Below are 26,591 nucleotides of genomic sequence, written 5' to 3'. Positions count from 1 at the left end.
CATTGATGACGTGCTGGTGGTGTGGAGAAGCACAATACAACAATTTGAGTTGTTCATTAGGGAAATGAATGACAACTGAAGAAACATTTTTGTTACTTATAAAGTGGATAGAAACCAAATAGAGTTCTTGGACCTACTGATCCGCAAGGAGGGAACTAGGATTGTGACTAACACCTATAGAAAGCCCACAGCTGGCAACATTGAAGACTTTCATAAAGAGAGTAGAGAAGTGAGTCAGAGATTTCAAAAACGTGGATACTCCATCATTAGACAGGCTAAATTAAAAGCATTGAAAAAGGAGAGGAAAAATATTGGGCTTGGAGATGGAGCATGAGAAACAAAAAAAAGTGAACATGGATAGGGTGGGATTGGTGACCACCTATAGTACCCACTGGGATTATCTAAAATAAATAAATAAATAAATAAATAAAAAAAGGTGCTAGGGAAGCACTGGAATCTCCTTATGTTGGATAATAGACTAAAAAAAGATATTGGATCCTCACCCAAATCTGATACCTAAACATGCACCTACAATAGGGGATGCCCTAGTCCACAGTGAGTACACTCGTCGTGGGGGGAAAACCAACCCCACCCTACCTTTTTTCATCACATATATCGGGCATGTACCCATGTGGACACTGCAGCATGTGCAAGTTTGTTATAAAGAAAAACAATACTTTTAATGACTCCGATGGGAAACGGATGTATAAAATGTAAATCTTTGCGAATTGTTCCACTACATATGTTATATCAAATTATTTGCACATGTGGAAAAATATATGAGGGAAAACTATTAGAGAATTCCACAAAAGAATGGGGGAACATCTCACTAGCATATCCACAAAAGGATGATACATCACCAGTAGCTATTCGTTTCAGGGATACACATGGAGCATCAACAGCAGGATTTCAATGTATGATCATTTACAAACTGGAGCTGTCCAATAGGAGGGGGATTGGGATAAAATTACAGAAGGAAACAAAATGTATCTTCCTATTAGATTCCCTTGTCCCTAGAGGGTTAAACAGTGATCTATCCTTACAATGTTCCCTGTAACATGCGTAAGTATTTTTCAACTGATCTGTAATTAATGCATCTGGCCCTTTCTATCTGATATCTGATCCATTCAGTCAGCTTGGTCTCTTGCCCTTTCCCCTCGTGGAAAATATCTCTCTTTCAAGTCATTCATTACTTTTTATTATTTAAAATTTCTTTGTTACATTGTTATGGTTTGTATACAGGGCTGGACTGGGAACAAAAATTTGGCCCTGGACTTCATCCAGACCGGCCCACTTTACTCCAAACACCTGGTGTTGGCGCTTCAACCTTCTAGGCACCATGGTTGATATGGTGTCAGGATGATTGAAGCTCATTATTTCTATTATTACATTGTAATATAACATGAAATAGTTCAACTTACCATAATGCAGTATCAGTGGGAGCCCCGAGTGTGTCACCTGCCATGTCACTTGCCACATTGCCTGCCACCAGATGCAGTGTGTCACTTGCCACGGCACTTGCCAGCAGAGGCAGCTTGTCACTTGCCACATTGCCTGCCACCAGATGCTGCATGTCACTTGCCACGTTGCCTGCCACCAGGTGCCGCATGTCACATGCCACCATCGCCTGCCACCAGATGCAGCGTGTCACTTGCCACGTCGCCTGCCACCAGATGCCGCATGTCACTTGCCACGGTACCTGCCACCAGATGCAAAAACGTCACTTGTCAGCAGAGGCAGCTTGTCGCCTGCCACCAGGTGCCACATGTCAATTGCCACCATCGCCTGCCACCAGATGCCGCATTATCACTTGCCCCGTTGCCTGTCACCTGCCAAGTCACTTGTCACCAGATGCAGTGCTACTACAGGACTTGATGGGCACCTCCAACCCAGCTCTGCACCCCCCCAACGTGACAGGGAAGGAGAGAGATACACCGCGCCAAATGTAGCATTAAAACAACTTTTATTCCACTTAAAGAACGTTACTGACAAAGTTAGTAGGGTGAAAGGCATTGAGACACTGCAAGAGTCCAGGCTTGTCATCCATCTGAATTAGGAGCCGCCACCGGGAACCGATCGGGCCAGTAGATGCAGAGTGCATTGGTGTGTACTACTACTTTCTGGTAGTGGTGTAACGCATGATGGGGCAGACGTGATGTTATCATCCAGAAATGATGCAAGATGTGGGAGGTGACGCATCCTTCAGGCCATCATTCCTCCGCCACCAGGAAAAAGTAGTACACACCGATGCGCTCTGCATCTACTGGCCCGATCGGTTCCCGGTGGCGGCTCCTAATTCAAATTAATGACAAGCCTGGACTCTTGCACAGTGTTTCAATGCCTTTCACCCTACTAACTTTGTCAGTAACGTTCTTTAAGTGGAATAAAAGTTGTTTTAATGCTACATTTGGCACTGTGTATCTCTCTCTCCTCCCCTGTCTCTGAAACTGGCCCACTGAGCCATCGGCCCACCGGGAATCTCCCAGTAGTCACGATGGCCGGCCATCCCTATTTGTATACAGTGGTCTAGATATGAAATAGCAATATCTCTTTAGCCTGTGCTCTAAATGTTTGATTATAATGTACTAATTTAGTGAACTGCATGTGCATGGAGCATCTATGCCTGTATATATATATATATATATATATATATATATATATATATATAATGTGCATGGATCTTTATATAATTGTAGTGTAACTGTAGTCTAAGCACCTGCCTTACTTATCTGGTACTGGATTCATTTAATCAGCTTGGTGCTTGCTGTATTTCCCTGTAGGATTTTTTTTACACCAATGCATGTTACTTTCTGCTTTATTGTTGTGTTTCAATATAATGGCTCAAAAAACTTTGAAGTAGCATAACCACTATAGTCCGTGCTCCACTTGTTGTATATTTTTTATAATATATCAACCTTAATGAATCAGGTGAACCAGTAGATGTTTTTATTGTAACCATATTCCCAGTGATGCTCGTTTTATGCGTATGCCATAGAGCATGCAACACATCAACATGGGTGAACCTACATGTGTGTGTATAGCATCTATGCCTGAACATTTATCTCCCTATATTATATATATATATATATATATATATATATATATATATATATATATATATGACACATGTATGCTTTTTTTTAAGTGGGTTGTGCACTTGTATTATTGCCATTATAATTGTTTTTAAATGATGGGTTAATAGCACCTGTTTTTGTTTAGAATGATTAAGAGTGGGTTGTGGCCCTATATTTAAGTGAGTGACAGCTGACTATCCCACATGTTCTGACAAAGTTCCGGTGTATATGAACGAAACATGTAAACTTTTGACGCTGGAACATGCACCCCCCCCCCTTATTTGGCCTAGCCACTGTGAATTTCAGGGACTTTAAACCCGAGTGTTTGATGCACTGACTGTAAAAGTCCATCCGACCACCTCTGTGGATTCAAGAGAGCAGCCGCCGTGGACTATACTGGAGTACACCAGCTGGTCGGCACAGATAAGAGTATCCCAGCCAAGGAGATCACCTGCAGGAGAACCATATATACTGGGAGTATATTGAATGGCCTGCTTTTTCATCCATCTGTGAGTACTGAGCATATTGAAACTGTGAGAAGTTCTGTCTACATTTGTGATAGATTGGAATTACCTGCACGCTGCTGGAACTCCCTCATGCTGTTATGCTTTATCACACTTGATACTGTGGCAACCTTTCAAGTGCGGTGTACAGACATTTGACCTCATACAGCATTTATTTCCTGCTTCAATCACATCTGTACTTCCCTCTTCCCACATGGATAGTCCGTTTCAAGCAATAGTAGTCGGGACTGACCATTTATTTGGTTGAATCTTACCGGTCTTACCAGTGTGTATTAAGCTGGATAATGGGTGAATTGATATCGATCGAATATAGGTGTGTCTATTCTAAAAAAATCTTTTTTGATCAGCCCCATTTTTTTTATGACTGACTTATGACAGTGCAGATTTTTCTGTGGGTTTAGTAGGGTGTGGACATACAACGACTAGTGTATCTCCCTTCCATTACGGGGTAGTGTGTTTATATGTCCTTTGTATTTACAAAGTTGATTACTGCCCTGCTTTAGGAACGAGTTATGGGGGTCCTTGATTAGTCGGCTTAGGGCCATCATTAAAGGAAATAAGGGGGGTGCTTTGTATTGGGTAGGGTGGGTTTAGCCCCCGGGGGGGGTTGTGCCTTCCGCTCCTCTGTCCCTTTTACGAGGGGTACAACATCACCCATACAGGGTGCAGTACTTAGAGTTTTTTTTGTAAGGGAGGGGATATAAATCTTTTTGGGGGATTTTGGGGTTTGTGCTAGAAATATTTTGTATAGTTTTTGATGCAATAAATTATGTAGTTAACTCTATAGGGTGTGTAGAATCCTTTGTTTTTTACTCTTGTCTACAGGAGGACTGGACACTAACAAAGAACAAAAAAATTGCAGGCCAGTCCATGATAACCTCTCCTATTACCAGCATACAGTTTTGTAGCAAGCAGTACCAATAGCATAATAATAAACACAGAGGGTGGGACCTACACTCACCAGCCACTTGTATTAGGTACACCTGTTCAACTATTGTTATTATTTAAGGTACTTATATAGCGCCGTCAATTTACGCAGCGCTTTACATATACATTGTACATTCAAATCGATCCCTACCCTCAAGGAGTTTACAATCTGAGGTCCCTAACTCACATTCATATACTAGGGGCAATTTAGACAGAAGCCAATTAACCTACCAGCATGTCTTTGGAGTGTGGGAGGAAACCGGAGTACCCAGAGGAAACCCACGCAGGCACAGGGAGAAAATGCAAACTCCAGGTAAGTATTGTCATGGTTGAGATTCTAATCAGCAACCCTTTTTACTGCTAGGCGAGAGTACTACCCACTACACCACTGTGCCACCCAACTGCTTGGTAACACAAATTGCTAATCAGTCAATCACGTGGCAGCAACTCAATGCATTTAGGCATCTAGATGTGATAAAGACGACTTGCTGAAGTTCAAACCGAGCATCAGAATGAGGAAGAAAGAGGATTTAAGTGACTTTGAATGTGGCATGGTTGTTGGTGTCCGATGGGTTAGTCTGAGTAGTTTAAAAACTGCTGATCTACTGGGATTTTCACGCACAACCATCTCTAGGGTTTGCAGAGAATGGTCCAAAAAAGAGAAAATATCTAGTGAGGGGCAGTTGTGTGGACAAAAATGCCGTGTTGATGTCAGAGGGGAATGGGTAGACTGGGTCCAGATGATAGAAAGGCAACAGTATCTCCAATAACCACTCACAGAATACCATCTCTGAATGCACAACACATTGAACCTTGAAGCAGAGGCTACAGCAGCAGAAGACCACACCAGTTGCCACTTCCGTCAGCTAAGAACAGGAAACTGAGGCTGCAATTCGCACAGGCTCACTAAAATTGGACAATATAAGATTGGAAAAACGTTGCCTGATGGGTCTCAATATCAGCTGCGACATTCAGATGGTAGGGTGAGAATTTGGCGTAAACAACATGAAAGTATGGATCAGTCCTACCTGTATCCCTCACTGCCTTCATATTTCTCCTGGGGTCCCCTTATACAAGATGTCCTCATTGGAGTTTTTAGCTCTGTTCCACTGTAGCCATTTTGAAATCAAGTAAGGGGGTCTTTTTACCTTCTGCCTAATTCTCCGTTTTACACATTTTATCTATTCTCTATAGCATAATGAGTAAATAAACAAACACAGACATTGTAAGTAGTCTGTTTGTTGTGTGCATGGATCTTTATATAATTGTAGTGTAACTGTAGTCTAAGCACATGCCTTACTTATCTGGTACTGGATTCAGTCAGTCAGTATAATCCCTCCTATTCCCAGCATGCTTCAGTTTTGTAGCAAAGCAGAAAAAAACAGAAAACAAAAAGGGTATGACCTATGTCTTTCAATGGACACTAAGAAAAGGATGTGACAGTGAATACAAAAATTATTTTTTTCTCAGACACAGTAATTCAGAGACTTTCAGGATGTCCAAAGACAGTCCATCTGAGGGGTGGGCAACAGCAAAAAAAAAAAAACAGAGGCTCAAAAACAAAACAAAACTGGGGATGGAGTGCAGCTTAAAAAGCTGCATGAAGGATCTTATGCCCAAACCTGGCATCAGATGAAGCCTGAACATCCACCTGGTAACACTTGGAGAATGTGTAAAACGAAGACCAGGTGGTAGCCTTGCAAATCTGAGAAAAAGTTGGTTGATGAGAAAAAGCTCAAGAAGTACTCACAGACCTAGTGGAGTACACGTTGACAAAAGTTGAACCCAATCCTTAAGACCATAGGCTTCAATGATGATATGTCTGACCCACCAAGAAATGGTGGGATGAGAAGTCAGTCTAACAGACATCACAATCTACCTCCAGGCAATTAAAGCGTAGTTCAACCCAAATTTTGAACAATATCTGTATGTATTCTCTTCCTTGCCTAGATGCTGACATGCCGTTTAAAAAAATTGAAATCGCCGTAATTACCTTTTATTTTTCTATTCTTCTTTGCACTTCCTGGTTCTCCTCCCGTGGGAGTAGGCGTGTTTCTAGCCTCTCCCAGACTCCTGGGAGCTAGTCTCAGGCTTCCCAGGATGCCACTGAGCATGTGCGGGAACGAGTGGTGAATGCTGGGAGCACAGCATTCACCACATCCAGGAAATAAATGCTTGTGGGCTTCAAATGCCCACATTGAAGATGGAAACCGCCTGCAGTGAATAATATAAGTTATTCTTTCCGACGAAATCTGACACAGGCGGACATATTACACACAATATGTGAGTATGTAATGCTGAGAAGAAAAGTTTGTGAATGAACTAAAAAAAAAAAAAAAAACGATAGATAGGTGGACCCCGCTTTAAGAGAGATTTCATTCTGATGAACTGGAGCCAAGGAGAGGGAAGAAAGAGTGATGCCCTGGTTGAAGTGAAAAGCCAAAATGACCTTCGGTAGGAAGAAAGTTCTGGGCCTCAACACCACCTTTCCCCGTGTAGGACCAGAAAGAATTCTTTACAGGATAAAGCCGCCAGCAAAGACACTCACCTCACAGAAGTGATGGCAATGAGGCAACAACCTTGTAAGTGAGGGAGGAAAGCAGACTATCCCTGATCAATTCAAAAGATGTTTTTTGAAGCACAGAGGGGGCCCAATTCAGATCCCACATAGTCACAGGGGAAGGCATAAGGAGTCATATGGCAAACACCCTGCACACAGGTATTAATCAAAGAATGGGAAGCTAGCAGTCTCTGGATCAAGATTGCAAGCACAGACATGACCCATAATTTGGCTAAAGGCCAAATGCTGGCCCAGGCCCATCTACAAAAAGGCCAAAATTTGTCCCACTGAGAATTTCTTGGAAAGAAAGTTTCTGGTCTTGCATCAAGCGAAGTATGCCTTCCATGTGCTGCAAAAGTTTTTGCAGGCAGAAGACTTTAGTCTTGTGGAGATCACGCATTCAGAAATGCCTTTGTTATAAGCAGAGCTGATGAAAATCAATTCTTGAGACAAAGACCCAGAAAATATGAGAAGCTCACAGAGCATCTGCCAACCTGATTAGGTTGGAGTACCACATCTGTCTGGATTAGTCCGGAGCTATGAGGATCACTGGAATACTTTCTATCTTGAACCTGCAGATGAGAAAGGAGTTCCACAGAGCCTCAGTTGGAGGATTCCTGCATCTGGAGAAAAACCTGTCCAGTATGTTGTTGAACCTAGAGGTCTAGTATCTTCCACCTGTGACACAGGTTCTGGAACACCGGCAAGTGTAGAGGACACTCCCGCCCCTCTTGCTGCGATTCCACCTTGATGGTTGATGTGTGCCACTGCTAAGGAAAAGCAGACCTGGATAGCTATGTAGAGACTAGCTCAAGCAATGACAAAACAGGAATCCCAATTGAAGAAAGGAAAAACATTGCAGAAGAAAAAAAAGGGTTAGTTTTTCTCTGTGGGGTCGAACTCAAGCAAAAACTGAGACATCCTGGGAGTAGTAGGCAGGGCAGGATTAACATAGGGCTATTGGAGCTGTAGTTTTAGGCCCCTACCTTGAGATAGGCCCACAGCCCATCGAGTCATTAATGCGGTTTGCTCTGTGTGTACACGATTATTATGTAAATTGTGGGCTGTATTGTTAAGTAAATCGCGGGTGGCAGGCGGTGTTGTTATGTAAATTGTGGGGTGCCAGCTGAGTTCCACGCAGTGTAGTGACAACATTGAGGCTGACTCTTGTTCCTCCCCCACAGCTTTCACAAAATCCCAATTTCCTCCTAACTCCCGCCCTTACAGTATCACTTGCTAGGCACCCACACTCGTCTTTTGCTGGTGGAGGGAGTGTGAGGAAGGATCCACACACTCTGACTGGCCAAGGGTACCATCAGTGAATTACACTAGTTCCGCCCCCTGTATCTCGGCAGTGTGTGTGTGGGAGAACACATAAGCAAAGCGGCACTCTACGAGTGATGGGAGAGGGTGCGGTGCCCAGTCTACTTCTCATGCAATCAACAGATCTATCTGTTCTGAGCAAGAGCATTCTCCAGTACATGATGGTGAGCCACAAATGCTGATTGTTGTTACTTTCCCACACTGCAAAGTAAATGATATGTTTTGTGCAAACAACTTCTAGCTGAAAAGGTGACAAGAATAAATGATCACCATAACAAAGATATGACAAAAAAAAAAAATCATGAAATCTGAACATCTGAATTTTTAAGTGCATTCCTCCCATACTATATTAGCAAGCTTTGTACATATTTTTTTTACCTTTTAGGAAGAAGGATGCATATTCACTATAAGTACAGAGAGAAAACAATTACTCTGTATGTGCTCAGTTCACACCATGCGTAAACTGTGGTGTGTTGTGTAAAAATGCAGCATGTCTACATTTTTTTTTTTAACAGAGAAAACATGTCTGTATTTTTATACTTTTATTGCAGCACAACGCACGTCATGACAGCACATAAAGTGCAATGAATTTTCTTTCATTAGCTTTGACTGGATGTTTTTTAAAAAAGGAAAAATTTAAACAATGCAAAGCATTTTACCAATTACACACACAACAGAGGGCACGCATCAAATGGACCATAACGCACGGCCACTGGTGTGAACGGACCCCCAAGTGCTAGCAGCTGTGTCAAAGACGTTTTCCTGCTTTCCAGTGAATTAATGATCTTTATAGCACGACGTGTAAGGTAGGCCAGACATTACTCAATCCATGTACGGCTTTAAACAAAACTCCACCCCCAAAACCATGGCTATACATATCATAGTTAACCAAAGCAGAGAAGAGCCACAGGGCAATGAGCTGAGGGGGCCCTGTCATTCTGTATGGGGTCCCACTAGGCTGCCTGCTGCAATATCAGTCCCTGCATTGTGCTGCTAAAATGTAGCAGGAGGAGAACTATGTGCCCAAAGACATTTTGTTGATGGCGTCTACTGATTGAAAGTTCCCTGACAAAGGTGTGCTGACAGCAGTTGTGATATCAGTTTAGGCAGCTGGCAGCAGTGTCACTGGCTCTCCAGAAATGAAACCACTACATACACACACTAAACCCTTTCCCGCACTTTAGCCACAGTGCAGGTAGTGATATCACAGTAAGTGGGACAACAAGCTCTACCACTGGTCCAGGCCGACCAGAAGCACTAATTACTGCAGGAGAGGGTAGTGGATTTGCTGGCATTCTCTGTGAAAAGTGGAATTAGCAGCCCTGGATCTGGAGGAGGAGCTCCTTGAGTCAGGAGTCTGCTGAGCAAAATATACCTCTGGAGGAAGCTGGTGGTAACATTGACAAGGTCCCAACAAAACACCTCCCTCCAACCCCATTTTCATTACAGTCCACCCCATCTCCTAGTCACAGCGACTCCCTGCCACCATACCAACTCACTTTCTCTACACAGTTACAGCATCTGCCACCCACCTCTCGCTGGTCACTGTGCCTCTCTACCAACCACTTTACAGATCACAGCACCTCTGAATGCAAACCTCTTCCCCTCCATTATGCTACCTTTAGTCTACCCATCTTTTACCTCTTCCAGAGTTTCCCTCCTATCCATCTCCCCCCACCCGGTTTCATTACACTGCCTTTGTGCCATGCATTCCTCACACTCCAGGTCAAAGCACGTACATTCCACCTCATACACCCCACCCCAAGACCCACTTTCCAACCCTTCCCCTATGGTGTGTGTGGGGTGCAGCTTGGTATCTTTGCCTTGGGCACTGGATGGCCTTGTCCCAGCACTGGCAGCATTGATAGGAAATTGTGGGGCGTATTCATATGTATATCATCACCATGCTGAATGCTGCCGACATTGGGGATGTAAACATGCCCTGCCTGCCACTGAGCCTGCCATCAGCCTGTATTGCAAAGGTGAGCAGATGGGGAAGGGGAATGTCCAGAGGTAACAGAGAAAGGATTACAGTTTGGAGTGTTGACTCTCTATTTTCAGTGTACCTAAAATCATAAGTAATGGCAGGGTTTCATTTTTAAAATAATGATTGTGCTGAACTTTGTATATGTTCCTGAGACTCTGGCTTGCAGGACAGCAATTTCAGTATATTTTATGAGTACAAGAAGGCTTTTCTTTAACTATGCCCCTTAAAGCCCCTCCCACTCTTACCCCATTGTGGACCCACCCACAGTTTGCCATGACACGCTACAAGTCCCACATTACTACTCTACTTAGAGGTTGTAAACATCCCTTTACACTTTGTACTTGTAGGTAAGCCTAGACTAAGGCTTACCTATAGGTGCTGTAAATATCTCCTAAACGTGCGCTGTTTAGGAGATATTTACAGTATACTGCCCCGTGCCATTTCTTCAGTAGCGAGTGCTGTGACCAGCGGCTCCCATGCGGCTCTGGACAGTCACAGAGCTGGAGTCCGTGGCCCTGGAAAGAAATAGCAGTGAAGATGGATGCGGCCTGAAGCAGGAACTGCGCAGGCTTAGTTTGCAGGTGTCACATAATATGCTAGTATGCGATGCATACTAGCACATTATGTCTTTACTTTGCAGGGGAGGGAGAAGGAAAAATGTTGATCAAGGGTTTACTTCCTCTTTAAGCTACTCTCTCACCCCCCCTCCCCTTTCAGCCCCCTCCCTCTCACCCGCCCTTACCTCATCTCTATTTAATTTAATGTGTTTTAATAATTTATTTATTCTTTTTTTTTTACCACTTCAGCAAACTTTGTCTGGAGGCTTATTCAACTTAACGTTCATTTTCTGTCTCCTTTTCAGTTTCTCATCATTGTGGTAACTGCGTTCCCTTTTTTTTTTTTATTATAAAGCTTTATTCCGACGGTACATGAAGGTAAGATAGGAGATCAGTATATTATCACGGGAAACAATAAAAAAAAAAAGAAGGGGCTAAGGAGCTCCCCGCGCCCACTCCTACGACCAGTCACAGAGTTAACCAAGTTAATATATATGCCATGGTACCTACATACTAACACCCTTCCCTCTCTCTCCCCTTACTTTCCTATGCAGGACCTTTAACAAGCTAAGCTTCTACTGGCTATTATTTAACTTTACCAGAGCAAACGCCCTATAGCTCCTGTTTTAGTCTGGTATTCCATTTCCCTAGGGAACTGGCGGTTTTATCATTGTATCCCACTGTTGTATTCTTTGCTTCCTATTACGGTCAACCCATTTTTTTCAAACCAAGGCTTCCACATTCTGTCAAATTCTTTAAAGTTACCTCTCTTGATATACTCTATTCTTTCCCTGCATAGGGTTTAATTTAAAGTAGCAATCCAATCTTTTACTGTGGGGGGTTCCTTTGATTGCCATTTCAGTGCGATCGTTTTTCTGGCCTGGAACAAGCATCTCAAAATTGCCAGTATGGTACTTTTCCTCTCCCCCTGTACCCATCTATACCCGAGAATGCATACTATGGCCTCCTTCTCCACTAAAATACCAAATATATATCTCTCAAGCTTTCAGTCACCCCCTCCCAGTATTGGAACAACTTGGGACATCTCCACAATATGTGAATGAGATCCCCAGTCCCCCGACATCTGGGACAGCTATCATTAGATCTTCTTCTGAACTTATAGAGTCATTTAGGTGTATAATAAGCTCTGTTTAACAGCATCAGGTGCGATATCTTCTTATCTTCTGGGGGGGGGGGGGGGGGCCGATAACAATGGTCCCATCTCTAAAATTCTCTTCCACTGCGCTTGCATCATTGCCCCTACATCCTTTTCCCATTTAGCTCTTACATCATGGAGTAAACCCTCACCATTAACTACATTACTTAGTTGTTTATAGATCTTAGATATTAACCCCTTAGTGGGGGCTACCTGTAATATACATTGAAATAGTGGCGTTTCTTTCCACACTAAACTGTGGTTCTTAAATTGAGGTTTGAGAGCATGTTCTAACTAACAGTACGTAAAAAAGGAACTCTGCGGCAAATTAAATTCACATTCCAACTCCGGAAGTTTCTTTAGTGTATTACCTGTATATAGTTGTCTTAGCCGTTTAATACCTTGATCTTCCCACTCTCTAACTTTTCCTATCTTAAGAATTTCCTGCAGATTACGATTGTTCCAAATGGGAGTATATTCAGTAACCCCATTGTATCTCATCTGTTTTTTAACTATTTTCCATACTTTGGTTAACATTTTGATTGTGGGGTATTCATAATGGAAGGAGCTTGCTTCTAGGGCCTCAATTATTGTATTATGTAAAGCACCTATCAACAAGATTCTGCCATTTGGGGAACCCCACACCCCAATAACTGCTGCAGTTGGGTTGATAAAAAATAGCGTTGGGTTGATTGCTTGGGTTGATAAAAAATAGCGTTCTGTTTGTGGGAGGGCAAAGCCACCATCCCTCACCGGGAGCTGAAGTACATGTAACCATATCCTGGCTTGTCCCCCTTTCCATATCAATTCCCTAAAGAGGCTCTCAATTTTATTGAACCACTTCTTGCATATCCACACTGGAGAATTGTGCAGAACATACAATTGTGGCATCCAGATCATTTTTATTAAACTACATCTTCCTTCCACTGATAGGGGAAAATGTTTGCAAATGCCTATCTTTTGTTTGAATTTCAACAAGAGTGGAATAAGGTTTTTACTAATGTATTGGTTAGGGTCCTTTGTCATGACAATTCCCAAGTATTTCAATGCATCCACTGTCACCAACTGGGGCATTCCATGTACTGTTGACGCACTTATGGGGTCTATAGGTAATAACACAGACTTCTCCCTGTTTATCTCCAGACCTGTAAAACTGCCAAATGATTCCAATATTCTCGTTGCCTTTAACAATGAATTACTGGCATCACCCAGGAATAGCAAGATATCGTCCGCATACAGCGCAATTCTTTCTTCGCCCATCTTTCTCTGGAAACCAATAATCTCGGAACTCGCTCTTATGGAGACAGCCAGGGGCTCCATCGCCAAAGCGAAAAGCAATGGAGATAATGGACACCCCTGTCTCGTCCCCCTCTCAAGTTCAAACCAGTCCGATAACTCACCGTTAATTTTTTATCTTGCCTTAGGTCTATCATACAGCATTTTAATCCAAGAAATAAATGAGGGACCAAATCCAAATTTCCCCAGCACTCGCCAAATATATCCCCACTCCACACTATCGAAGGCTTTAGTCACATCTAAAGTCAATACCGCCCTTGAACCCTCATTCTCAGTTGGAGACTGTAGATTCAAGAAGGCCCTTCTAATATTCAAACTCGTGGATCTATTGGCTATAAAACTCGCCTGATCCCTATGGACCAGGTTGTGAATAACTCTAATCTAGCTGCCAAGACCTTGGCCAGAATCGATGCATAAAAGAGAAATTGGCCTATAAGCAGACACATTGAGAGGGTCCTTTCCATCTTTCTGCAGTACTATGATAGTTGCCTCCATCATAGAAGCAGGCAGATGGCCCCCCTTGGTTGTCCCTCCTAGAGTTTTAACCACTTAAGGACCAGCCTCGTTTTGGATTTTAGGTGTTTACACGTTTAAAACAGGTTTTTCTGCTAGAAAATTACTTAGAACCCCCAAACATTATATATGGTTTTTCTTCTAACACCTTAGAGAATAAAGTGGCAGTCGTTGCAATACTTTTTTTTGCACCATATTTGCGCAGAGGTCTTAAAAGCGCACTTTTTTTTTGGAAAAAATTCACTTTTTTGAATAAAAAAAATAAGACAACAGTAAAGTTAGCCCATTTTTTTTAAAATTGTGAAATATAATGGTACGCCAAGTAAATTGATACCCAACATGTTATGCTTCAAAATTGCGCCCGCTCGTGGAATGGCGTCAAACTTTTACCCTCAAAAATCTCCACAGGCGATGTTTAAAAAATTGTACAGGTTGCATATTTTGCGGTACAGAGGAGGGCTAGGGCTAGAATTATTTCTCTCGCTCTACCGGTCGTGGCGGTACCTCATATGTGTGGTTTAACCACCATTTTCATATGCGGGCGCTACTCGCGTATGCGTTTGCTTCTGCGCCCGAGCTCCTCGGGACGGGGGGGGGGTTTAAAATTTTTTTTTTTTTTTACTTTTATTATTTATTTTACATTATTTTATTTATTTTTACACTGTTTAAAAAAAAAAATTGTGTCACTTTTATTCCTATTACAAGGAACGTAAACATCCCTTGTAATAGAAAAAAGCATGACAGGTCCTCTTAAATATGAGATCTGGGGTCAAAAAGACCTCAGATCTCATATTTACACTAAAAGGCAATAAAAAAAAGTAATTTAACAAAATGACATTGAAAAAAATATGCCTTTAAGAGGCGTGGACGGAAGTGACGTTTTGACGTCGCTTCCGCCCAGCAGTGTCATGGAGACGAGTGGGCGCCATCTTAGCCTCAATCATCTCATCTCCAGGTACACCACAGGGAAGGATGCGATCGCCTCCGCCGCTACCGACGGCTCCAGTAAGCGGCGGAAGGCACCGGATCTCGGTGGGAGGGGGGCCCTGTCCCGCCACCGATAAAAGTGATCTTGCGGCGAATCCGCCACAGGGACCACTTTTATCTGAAAGCCGGCCACCGCACGAAAATGGCGATACCGGGGTTATGGCAGCTAGCTGCTGCCATAACAACGATATCCCCGTTTAAAGTTTGGACGTACATCGTCGTGCGGCGGTCGGTAAGTGGTTAAGCAACTCTGGGATTAATACATCACCATAGTGTTTATAGGCCTCAATTGGAAGTCTATCTGGGCCAGGAGATTTTTGGTTTGCCATACTGGCGACCGCTTGTTGAAGTTCTGCAAGTGTTATTGGTGTTTCTAATAGATCCCTTCCTCCTGCAAGATGGCCGGAATTACCAGATCCCCCAAGAACTCCTCCATTCCCTTTTTCTGCGTGGTATAGAGAGTTTCATAATAGTCCCTGAATATTTGCACTATCTTTGAAGTATTTGAAAATATATCACCTCCTAAGGACCTGATGGCAAGAATAGTGGATGGAGCAGTATTGGACTTCACCAACTGTGCCAACACCTTTCCCACTCTTTCCCCCTCTACCAAGGAGACCTGTCGCTGGAGAAGGCACCTAGTCTCTGCCTTCTGCATAATAACTACCTTGTACTTTTGTTTATCTAGCCCAAATGTTTCCTTCTCAGGGATTAGGTCTATTATATAATTATTTTCAGCCCCAAGCACCTCTCTTAACTGGTTCCCGACCGGCGCATGCCGATGTATGTTGGTAGAATGGCACGGCTAGGCAAATGGACTTACAGGAACGTCCATTTGAATTCCCTGCCGTGCCATTGCGTGCGTGCCGGGAGTTCCGTGAGTCGGGTCCCGCGGACTCGATCGCCACGGGGATACCCGCGATCGCCTCACGGAGAGGATGAACGGGGAGATGCTGATGTAAACAGCATCTCCCCGTTCTGCCTAGTGACAAGTGTCACTGCTCCCTGTCATCGGGAGCAGTGATCAGAGTAATGACACTGCTAGTCCATCCCCCTACAGTTAGTAAACACTCCCCTAGGATACACTTAACCCCTCCCCACCCCCTAGTGGTTAACCCCTTCACTGCCAGTGTCATTTACACAGTAATCAGTGTATTTTTAATCGCACTGATCGCTGTATAAATGACAATGGTCCCAAAAATGTGTCAAAAATGTCCGACATGTCCGCCATAACGTCGCAGTCACAATAAAAAAAAAAAATCGCTGATTGCTGCCATTACTAGTAAAAAAAAAAATATTAATAAAAATGCCATAAAACTATCTCCTATTTAGTAAACGCTATAACTTTTGCGCAAACCAATCAATAAACTCTTATTGTGATTTTTTTTTTTTTTTTACCAAAAATATGTAGAAGGATACGATCGGCCTAAACTGAGGAAAAAAATGTTTTTTATATATTTTTGGGGGATATTTATTATAGCAAAATGTAAAAAATAATGCATTTTTTTTCAAAATTGTCGCTCTTATTTTGTTTATAGCGCAAAAAATAAAAATCACAGAGGCGATCAAATGCCACCAAAAGAAAGCTCTATTTGTGGGAAAAAAAGGACGTAAATTTTGTTTGGGAGCCACGTCGCATGACCGCGCAATTGTCAATTAAAGCGACGCAGTGCCGAATCGCAAAAAATGCTCTGGTCAGGAAGGGGGTAAAATCTTCCGGGGCTGAAGTGGTTAAGCCACCTGCTGTATTAGTACACCTCTACAGAAGGCCTTCAAGGCATTCCACATCACGACAGGCGAAACTGTTCCTTCATTAATTTCTACAAATTCTCTCAATTTAGGGAGAACCCCATCTGCTTTTTTAATTAATTCAAACCAGTACGGATTTATTTACCACTCTTTCCGGATTTTGTTCCCTCCCAGGTTCAATATAACCACCACAGGGGAATGATCCGATATGCCTCTTGGCCAATATAAGATTTTCTCGGTAATCTGTAGTGCTCTATCATTCCCCAAAACCAAATCTATCCTAGAGAGCGCGGAATAAGAGGCTGAATAGCATGAATATTGTGCGACTCCTGGATTCCGCACTCTCCATAGGTCTAGTAACCCCACTTCGTCCAAGAATTGACGTAAGCGACTCTTCTCCACAGACTCCGAGGGAGTCCGTACAGGAAATCGATCCAGTTTTCTATCCAAAATCTCATTAAAATCACCTACCGCTATAATCGGCACCCCTTCTTTGTCTAGCTGGAATTCAATCTAAACATAACATCTAAATTAAAGGGCGGAGGAATGTATATATTTGCCACCACATGCATATTACTATCAATTGAGCAGTATAAAAAAATAAATTGGCCCAACTCGTCAATACTGGACTGCCTGCAGGAAACGTTCACCCCTGTTTTCACCATAATGCTCACCCCCCTACTATAGAACGAGTGAACCTCATGGAATTGACATTGATATTTCTTCGACTGTAATTGCTGGAGTGTATTTTTAGTTAAATGCTTTTCCTGCAGGCAGACCAGATCTACACCGCAGCTCTCCATCATGGAGAGTACTGCCAGCTTTTTGAGCGGTGTCCCCAGTTCCCTGACATTCCAGGATCCTATTTTTAGTGTCTTAGCTTGCATCTATATGTCAATAAATATATACCGACCTAGAGGATATATCTAACTAAAATTAAATTCATTACAAATTAATACTTGTCTATCATGCATTTTTAACAGTGAATTCCATTTCACCTCCACTCTAAAATCGTGACTTTAAATGACGTGTCCAACACAACCAACCTAAATACATACTTACTAAATCCTTTCATGTGGGATTCAAATACCTTTTTCGTATAATCAAAACTTTGTGTATAAGCCTGAGTCCAACAAAAGTGATTTCCACTAGTTTTCCTGCTTGCTGCGAGTACCTTTAAACCAAACTTCCCCATTATCAGTGCCTCAGCAATACCTAGATTACCTCCTACCCCATTCCCCCAACCCTCCCCTCCCCCGCCACCCAGCTGGATATCCCCCCTCCCTCTCCTACCCGCCCTCCCCCCCACTTAACTAGGTGAACCCCAGGCCTCCCTTGTTTTTCGCAACAACATTACTTTATCCTTATAGTTAAGAAACTTCATCAGTATTTGTCTAGGATAACCCCCTTCTGGAGGGGCCCTGAAGGGGACTCTATGTGCTCTTACAATCGAGAACATCATTGAGAATGATTCTCTACCAAAAAGTTCAACCAGCCACTTTTCTAGGAACTCCATAGAGTTAGAGCCCTTTTTTCCGGCAGACCCACCAACCTCACATTGTCCCTCCGACTCCTATTCTCCATTTTGGAAGCCTGCTTAGATATCTGTTCCTTCATCCTTTTCACTTCTTTCATTAATGGGGATATATCATCTTCTAGCTGGCTGACCCATTCTTCCAAGGCTGTCGTTCTCTCTGCTGTTTTTTGTAAGTCCTGTCTGACCAGTATCAGATCCTCTTTTACTCCCTTCATCTGTTCGCAAAGTTCTTTAATTGAGTTATTGCATACACTCACTGCCATAAGTACATCCATTAGGGTTGGCTCTTTCTCTGGGGGCAAAGTTGGGTCAGTTGTTACATCTGTACCTACATTTTGATCACTAGTCCCCTGACCTTTATTGCTATGTATTTTAGTCGACGGTGCTGCGACAGATAGCTGGGTCTGGCCCTGGCTTAATTTATTTATTTTAAAACAAAAATTGTATGTGTTTTAATTTTATTTACTCCTAAAAAAAGGCCCACCAAAGTCCTCAGCACCAGGCCCATAATGCTCTTAATCAGGCCCTGGTAGTAGGGATTATCCTGGGCTGGCCCACAATTATTTTGTTTGCAGAGTCCAATCCTCCTGTAGGCAGCAATATAACCCACTTTTCTAAATTATGTGTCCCTCAATGGATAAGAAAACAGAATTTTTATACTCACCAAACCCATTGAGGGACACAGCTTGAAGGTATTTAAATAATGGAGGGTTATACTGCCTCCAACAAAAGAAATGAACCTAAGGCACATAAAATGGATGCATTGAATGACTGCCTCTTTAACCACTTCAGCCCCGGAAGGATTTACCCCCTTCCTGACCAGAGCACTTTTTACAATTTGGCATTGCATCGTTTTAACTGCTAATTGCACGGTCATGCAATGCTGTACCCAAACGAAATTTGCGTCCTTTTCTTCCCACAAATAGAGCTTTCTTTTGATGGTATTTGATCACCTCTGCCGTTTTTATTTTTGCGCTATAAATGGAAAAAGACCAAAAATTTTGAAAAAAAATGATATTTTCTACTTTTTGTTATAAAAAAAAAAATCCAATAAACTCAATTTTAGTCATACATTTAGGCCAAAATGTATTCGGCCACATGTCTTTGGTAAAAAAATGTCAATAAGTGTATATTTATTGGTTTGCGCAAAAGTTATAGCGTCTACAAGCTAGGGTACATTTTCTGGAATTTACACAGATTTTAGTTTATGACTGCCTATGTCATTTCTTGAGGTGCTAAAATGGCAGGGCAGTACAAACCCCCCCAAATGACCCCATTTTGGAAAGTAGACACCCCAAGGAAATTCCTGAGAGGCATGTTGATCTCATTGAATATTAATTTTTTTGTCCCAAGTGATTGAATAATGACAAAAAAAAAAAAAAATTACAAAAAGTTGTCACTAAATGATATATTGCTCACACAGGCCATGGGCATATGTGGAATTGCACCCCAAAATACATTCAGCTGCTTCTCCTGAGTACGGGGATACCACATGTGTGGGACTTTTTGGGAGCCTAGCCGCGTACGGGGCCCTGAAAACCAATCACCGCCTTCAGGATTTCTAAGGGCGTAAATTTTTGATTTCACTCCTCACTACCTATCACAGTTTTGAAGGCCATAACATGCCCAGATGGCACAAACCCCCCCCCCCCCCAAATGACCCCATTTTGGAAAGTAGACACCCCAAGCTATTTGCTGAGAGGCATGTTGAGTCCATGGAATATTTTATATTTTGACACAAGTTGCGGGAAAGTGACACATTTTTTTTTTTGCACAAAGTTGTCACTAAATGATATATTGCTCACACAGGCCATGGGCATATGTGGAATTGCACCCCAAAATAAATTTAGCTGCTTCTCCTGAGTATGGGGATACCACATGTGTGGGACTTTTTGGGAGCCTAGCCGCGTACGGGGCCCCGAAAACCAATCTCTGCCTTCAGGATTTCTAAGGGTGTAAATTTTTGATTTCACTCTTCACTGCCTATCACAGTTTCGGAGGCCATGGAATGCCCAGGTGGCACCCCTCCCCCCCCAAATGACCCCATTTTGGAAAGTAGACATCCCAAGCTATTTGCTGAGAGGCATGGTGAGTATTTTGCAGCTCTCATTTGTTTTTGAAAATGAAGAAAGGCAAGAAAAAACTTTTTTTTTCTTTTTTCAATTTTTAAAACTTTGTGACAAAAAGTGAGGTTTGCAAAATACTCACTATACCTCTCAGCAAATAGCTTGGGGTGTCTACTTTCCAAAATAGGGTCATTTGGGGGGGGGGGATTGTGCCACCTGGGCATTCCATTGCCTCCAAAACTGTGATAGGCAGTGAAGAGTGAAATCAAAAATTTATGCCTTTAGAAAGCCTGAAGGCGGTGCTTGGTTTTCGGGGTCCCGTACGCGGCTAGGCTCCCAAAAAGTCTCACACATGTGGTATCCCCGTACTCAGGAGAAGCAACAGAATGTATTTTGGGGTGTAATTTCACATATTCCTATGGCATGTTTGAGCAATATATCATTTAGTGACAACTTTGTGCAAAAAAAAAAAAAAATTTGTCTCTTTCCCGCAACTTGTGTCACAATATAAAATATTCCATGGACTCGACATGCCTCTCAGCAAATAGCTTGGGGTGTCTACTTTCCAAAATGGGGTCATTTGGGGGGGGTTTGAACTGTCCTGGCATTTTATGCACAACATTTAGAAGCTTATGTCACACATCACCCACTCTTCTAACCACTTGAAGACAAAGCCCTTTCTGACACTTTTTGTTTACATGAAAAAATTATTTTTTTTTGCAAGAAAATTACTTTGAACCCCCAAACATTATATATTTTTTTAAAGCAAATGCCCTACAGATTAAAATGGTGGGTGTTTCATTTTTTTTTTCACACAGTATGTGCGCAGCGATTTTTCAACGCATTTTTTGGGGAAAAAACACACTTTTTAAAATTTTAATGCACTAAAACACACTATATTGCCCAGGGGTGCTTTTTTTTTTTTTTTCTTTATTTTTTTTTGCTTTTTTATCTTATTTTTAAACTGTTCCTTTCATTTTTTTTTTTAATCATTTTTATTGTTATCTCAGAGAATGTAAATATCCCCTATGATAGCAATAGGTAGTGACACGTACTCTTTTTTGAAAAAAATGGGGTCTATTAGACCTTAGATCTCTCCTCTGCCCTCAAAGCATCTGACCACACCAAGATCGGTGTGATAAAATGCTTTCCCAATTTCCCAATGGCGCTGTTTACATCCGGCGAAATCTAAGTCATGAAATGCTCATAGCTTCCGGTTTCTTAGGCCATAGAGATGTTTGGAGTCACTCTGGTCACTGATCAGCTCTATGGTCAGCTGGCTGAATCACCGGCTGCATTCTCAGGTTCCCTGTTGAGACAGGAGAGCCAGAGAAAAACACGGAAGACGGTGGGGGGGGACATTCCCTCCCACTGCTTGTAAAAGCAGTCTAGAGGCTAATTAGCCGCTAGGATTGCTTTTACATGAAAGCCGACCGCTGGCTGAAAAGAATGATACCTAAACCTGCAGGCATCATTCTGGTATAACCACTCAAAGTCGTGAATGGCGTACCTGAAGACAAAAAAATGGTTAACAATAGAACACAGTAAACGGTAAAGTATAAAAAATTGCATACCTGAAAAGCAAACATGATAAAACATAATAACAATAAAACATTGCAGAATAGAATACAGTAAAAAAGAGCAGAACAATAGAGAGAGAATAGAGAGAGAGAGAACAATAAAATGACAACTATTTTTTTTAAATTTTATATATATATATATATATATATATATATATATATATATATATATATATATTTTATTTTTTTACACTTTTTTTTGTAACTAACTTTTATAACTGTAACCGGTTCCAGGTTCGGGTCTCTCAAAATGTGATGGCATCTTGGGAGACCCTGTGAAAGTGTGCCTAGTTTGTGCAATGCTATACCCTACGCTAATACTCAACAAGTGCATGGTAGGGTTCAAAACCTTCACCAATGCAAAGACCAGGATTGTCAGGACAGGAGGGACAATAATAGCGGGTGTCACGCCTGTATCCGCGCTTGCTGCAGACACATCTTTTTTGGGGGGGTTAGTTGGGTAGGGGTACTCGGGAGGACATAAAGAAAATGCCTCTCATGCAGCCAACTGCATTTGGTTGGGGATGTGAATGGGGGAAGTACAGGCGCTGCAGAAGTGGTGGGTTCCCAATTAGGATTGGCGAATGCTGCAGGAAGGGCACTATGGGCACGACAGGCCTGTGTTTGTCTTCTTGGTGGCAGCGGGACAGTACTTGTGCTTGCTACCTCACCAGCTTGAACTGCACTTATGGGACTCGCCACGTCACCAAGTGTTACTGCAGTGCTGGTTTGACTATGACCGGGGTGTACTAAGCCGCTGGTGCTTGCCAGTTCACCAAAATGCTACCAAAAAAACTGTTAGCGATCGCAGGGATCAGGCCTGACTCTGCGAACGCTGCAGTTATGCGTTTAGTGTTTTGTAAGTGACAGTGATCGATCGATACTGCACTTGGGTGGGCTGGGCGGAGGGGCAAAACGCAGGTGCTAGCAGGTATCTGGGCTGATCCCGCTAACACTGCGTTTTTGGGAACCCTAAACTGCTGGGGACGCTAGTATAGATCTGATCAGATATTGATCCGTTCAGATACTATACCACTAAGGGAGGTGTATGCTGCGTGTGTGGGTGTTAGCGGTACTGGTGCTAATCTGACACTGCCTGGGGCGACGCATATCACCGCCGGGCGATCAGGCGGCTAAACCTTTATTAGGTAATAAATGGCAGGTGCCCTGACACTATAAAAAATAAATGAACTAACCAGTGTCACCCGTAACAGTTATACGGTGATCAGTGGTGAAAGGGTTAACTAGGGGGCAATCAAGGGGTTAAAACATTTATTAGGTAGTATATGGGGGTCTGTGACGCTATAAAACGCTGACGGCGAACCTAAATATTTACCTCCCTAACTAGCGTCACCAGCGACACTAATGCAGCGATCAGAAAAATAGCAACACTGGCGACGGGGGGTGATCAAGGGGTTAAAACTTTTTTGGGGGGGTTAGGGGGTATCCTAGACCTAAAGGGGGCTAACCCTAACTGCCCTACCACACTAACTGTCACAAACAGTATATAGCATTTCTCACAAGGCCTGGTATATAGCATTTCTCACATTCCTGGTATATAGCATTTCTCACAAATCCTGGTATATAGCACCATGCAGTAATCAGAAAAAAAAAAACTGCTTGGTGTCAGTGTGACGGGGGGGGTGATCGGGGGTGTAATGTGTGCCTGGCATGTTCTACTGTGTGTGTGTTGGTGCACTCACATTACAATCTTCTCTCCTCGGCGCCGGAATGGAAAATGGCGAGCAGAGATGACATCATTTCCTCTGCCTCTGTGTACAATACAGAGGCAGGGAAATTATCCCATTGGCCAGGAGCGATCGCGAGGGGGGCCACGAATGGATGGCCTCCCCCTCACCACCGATCGCCGGGGAGGATTTGCCGATCGGCGCAGGCACCGGGGGGGGGGGTGTCGATCGGACCCCCCACCCGTGGGCAGGCAAGGACGTGCATCGTCGTGCGGCGGTCGGCAACTGGTTAAGGCTATAACTCCTACAACGTCACATCTTGCCAGGTGTAGCTAGCGGTCCAAAGAGCAAAGTTGATGGACTAAATGTTCCTCAAAGGACTCTGAGTAAAGAACTTTATGCGGAGTACAAAAATCCTATTTTCTTTATTGTCCATTGAATGACAGGTTGGAGTTCTTAAGCAGTAGAGAGTCATCTAAAAAGTAGTATTAACTTAAGGAAGGGCACACCTAAATACCATAGATGAAGCAGCCCAACAAGGGAAAAAAAGCAGTTTGCAACTCTTTGGTTGAAGCTAGCATATGCTGAGGTACATGCATCTATCTCATAAAACTTAGAAAATGTGTAAACAGAGGACCAGGCTGTACCCTCTGAGTCTGCTGTACAGCTCTGAGTCTCAGAGGCCTGATAATGAAAAGCCCAAGAGGTACCCGCTGCTCTAGTTGAGTTGACTTTAATGGGAAAAGGAGGCATTTTCTCTCTCAACCCATAGGCCTGCACAACAATCTGTCACATCCACTTAGTGGATGTGGAAGTTGGAGAACCTCTTTTAGGAACTTCTGGAATAACAAACAGATTCGATTTGTATAAATGAAGCAATGGCAAACACATATTGAATCACCTTTGGATGCACAGACCATTCCCCTTGGTCCAGATACTATCTCCCTAGGAAACATGCCTGCTAACTCTCCACCTCAGGAAAGTGCACCACACAGATTATTGGAGCTAAAGCTCTGCCCAAGAAGGGATGTACTCTAATCCTGTTGCCATCGCCACACTCCTGGTGACCCCCCCCCCCCAATGACTGATGACATGATAGTCTTTCAATGTTAAGGAAGAAAAGACCTGCCTCTGAGAATGCAGGGGACAGAAGCCACAACGACCAAGACATGGTTGCAGGAAATAAATTTGCTCTGTGTATGGCTGGCCTTAGTGGTGTAGGAAGAGGGAGGAACACAAGCTGAAGCAAAATCAGAAATAGTCGCTGACAGAGACACAAGATACACAATATTTTTCTGTGCCAATCTTTGCCCTTTAACATTTCAAACAATATCAGCAGTACAAGGTGCATTTGTAACTGCAGAGTGATCACCCTTCCATTTGGAAACAGACATGTTGCTTACACTCAAAGCGGAGAAGGAGCTTTGAATCCCTTAGGAATACTCACAGACCCGGAGTGGTTTATTAAAGCAGAAGAGGCTCTGAGCCACATGCCACTGCAGATGGGGAGAAAAAGTAATGTATAGACTATAGGGTTTATTTACTAAAGGCAAATCCACTTTGCACTGCAAGTGCACTTTGAAGTGCCCTTGAAAGTGTAGTTGCTGTCAATCTGAGGGGGAAATGCAAGGAAAATAAAAAACAGAATTTTTGCTTGTACGTAATTGGATGATAAAATCATCAGTTCAAAAAAAACTGGGAAAACTTATTTACTCGAGTATAAGCCTAGGGTGGGAAAATGTAGCAGCTACTGGGTAAACAATGCCCATCTGCAGCCGTACCTTTGATTACTAAAACAGCAGGTGTCTTCCGCTGTGTTATGCAGTCTGTTCAGCGGCTGTCCATTGTAACAAAGCCCCGCCTCCTCCTCATCCGTGATAGACGGAACACTGATACAATGCTGGGAAACTGTATCAGTGTTCCGTCTATCACGGACGAGGAGGAGATGGGGCTTTGTTACAGTGGATGGCTGCCGAACAGACTGCATAACACAGCGGGAGACACCCACCGTTTTAGTAATCAAAAGGTACGGCTGCAGATGGGCACCCTCACTCGAGTATAAGCCGAGGGGGGGGGGGGGTTCAGCCTAAAAAATGAGCTGAAAAACTCAGCTTATACTCGAGTATATACAGTAATTGCTTGGATTTATACACACTGAAATGAAACTACTCTGACTCTTGAAGATAAGAGCATGTAATTTTATTATCATAAGTCATTTTTTCAATAAAACACAGATGTGACTACAAAACAGGAATAAGAAACCTTTAATACAGTATATTTCACTAAGCAGGACTGTCTGGTTGTAATGTAGAACTTTCATTTCTCTTCTCTTGTTCCCAGATTATGCAGCTGCCACTCAGTGGAGGAATCAGCATCATGTTCTTCCTGCCTCTTACTGTAACCCAGAACCTTACCCTGATTGAAGAGGGCCTAACATCTGAATTTGTCCATGATATAGACCGGGCATTACAGTCAGTCACCATAAAGCTTAGTTTACCAAAACTGAAGCTGGAGTATGAGGCAGAACTTGGTAGCACATTACAAGATATGAGTATGTTTTTTTTTTTTATTTTAGAGTGCCTTACAAATGTGTTTAAACTATGCCACATGGTACCTGTTATATTTGGTGTTCAACTCTTCACAGCACTTGCTTAAACACAGAAGCTTCTCATTTCACATGTAACAGTACTCAGACCTTGGGCAACCTTTTAGGTGGGAAAGCATGCCCTAACCTATGCAGATATTGATTTTCAATAAGTCAGGATCTACACAGATACCACTGCAGGCTGAAGCAGCTCTTTAAAGGAGAAATGTGGACACGTAAAAAAAAGCAAACATACATACTCCCCTGCATGCTGCAGCATTGTTCTGATGCTGCAGCTGTCCCCTGCCGGCTCTAAGCCTGAGAACAGAGCAATCAGATGACTGCTGATCCCTTGGGTCTAAGTCTTCCCAGAGCAGAGAGCGGTGACTGTCAGTCACCACTCTCTGCCCTGCCCCTCCAGCGCTCACAAGAGGCTGTCAATCAGCTGGAGGTCCCTCCCCTGTCATTTTGTTCCTCTTGGTG

The 26,591-nt window shown here is 42.9% G+C and overlaps 1 protein-coding gene across 1 annotated transcript in view; it reads left to right on the top strand.

Moving 5' to 3' along the window:
* Positions 1 to 26,591, top strand: part of SERPINF1 (serpin family F member 1) — a 133,688-nt gene that overhangs the window by 86,819 nt on the left and 20,278 nt on the right. Inside the window, exon 7 of the mRNA XM_073616622.1 lies at positions 25,865 to 26,075. Coding sequence (XP_073472723.1) covers positions 25,865 to 26,075 — 211 coding nt within the window. The remainder of the gene's footprint in view (positions 1 to 25,864; positions 26,076 to 26,591) is intronic.

Source organism: Aquarana catesbeiana, linkage group LG02 (assembly GCF_042186555.1).
Source record: "Aquarana catesbeiana isolate 2022-GZ linkage group LG02, ASM4218655v1, whole genome shotgun sequence".
Taxonomy (NCBI): Eukaryota; Metazoa; Chordata; class Amphibia; order Anura; family Ranidae; genus Aquarana; species Aquarana catesbeiana.
This window is presented reverse-complemented; position numbering and strand designations above follow the sequence as displayed.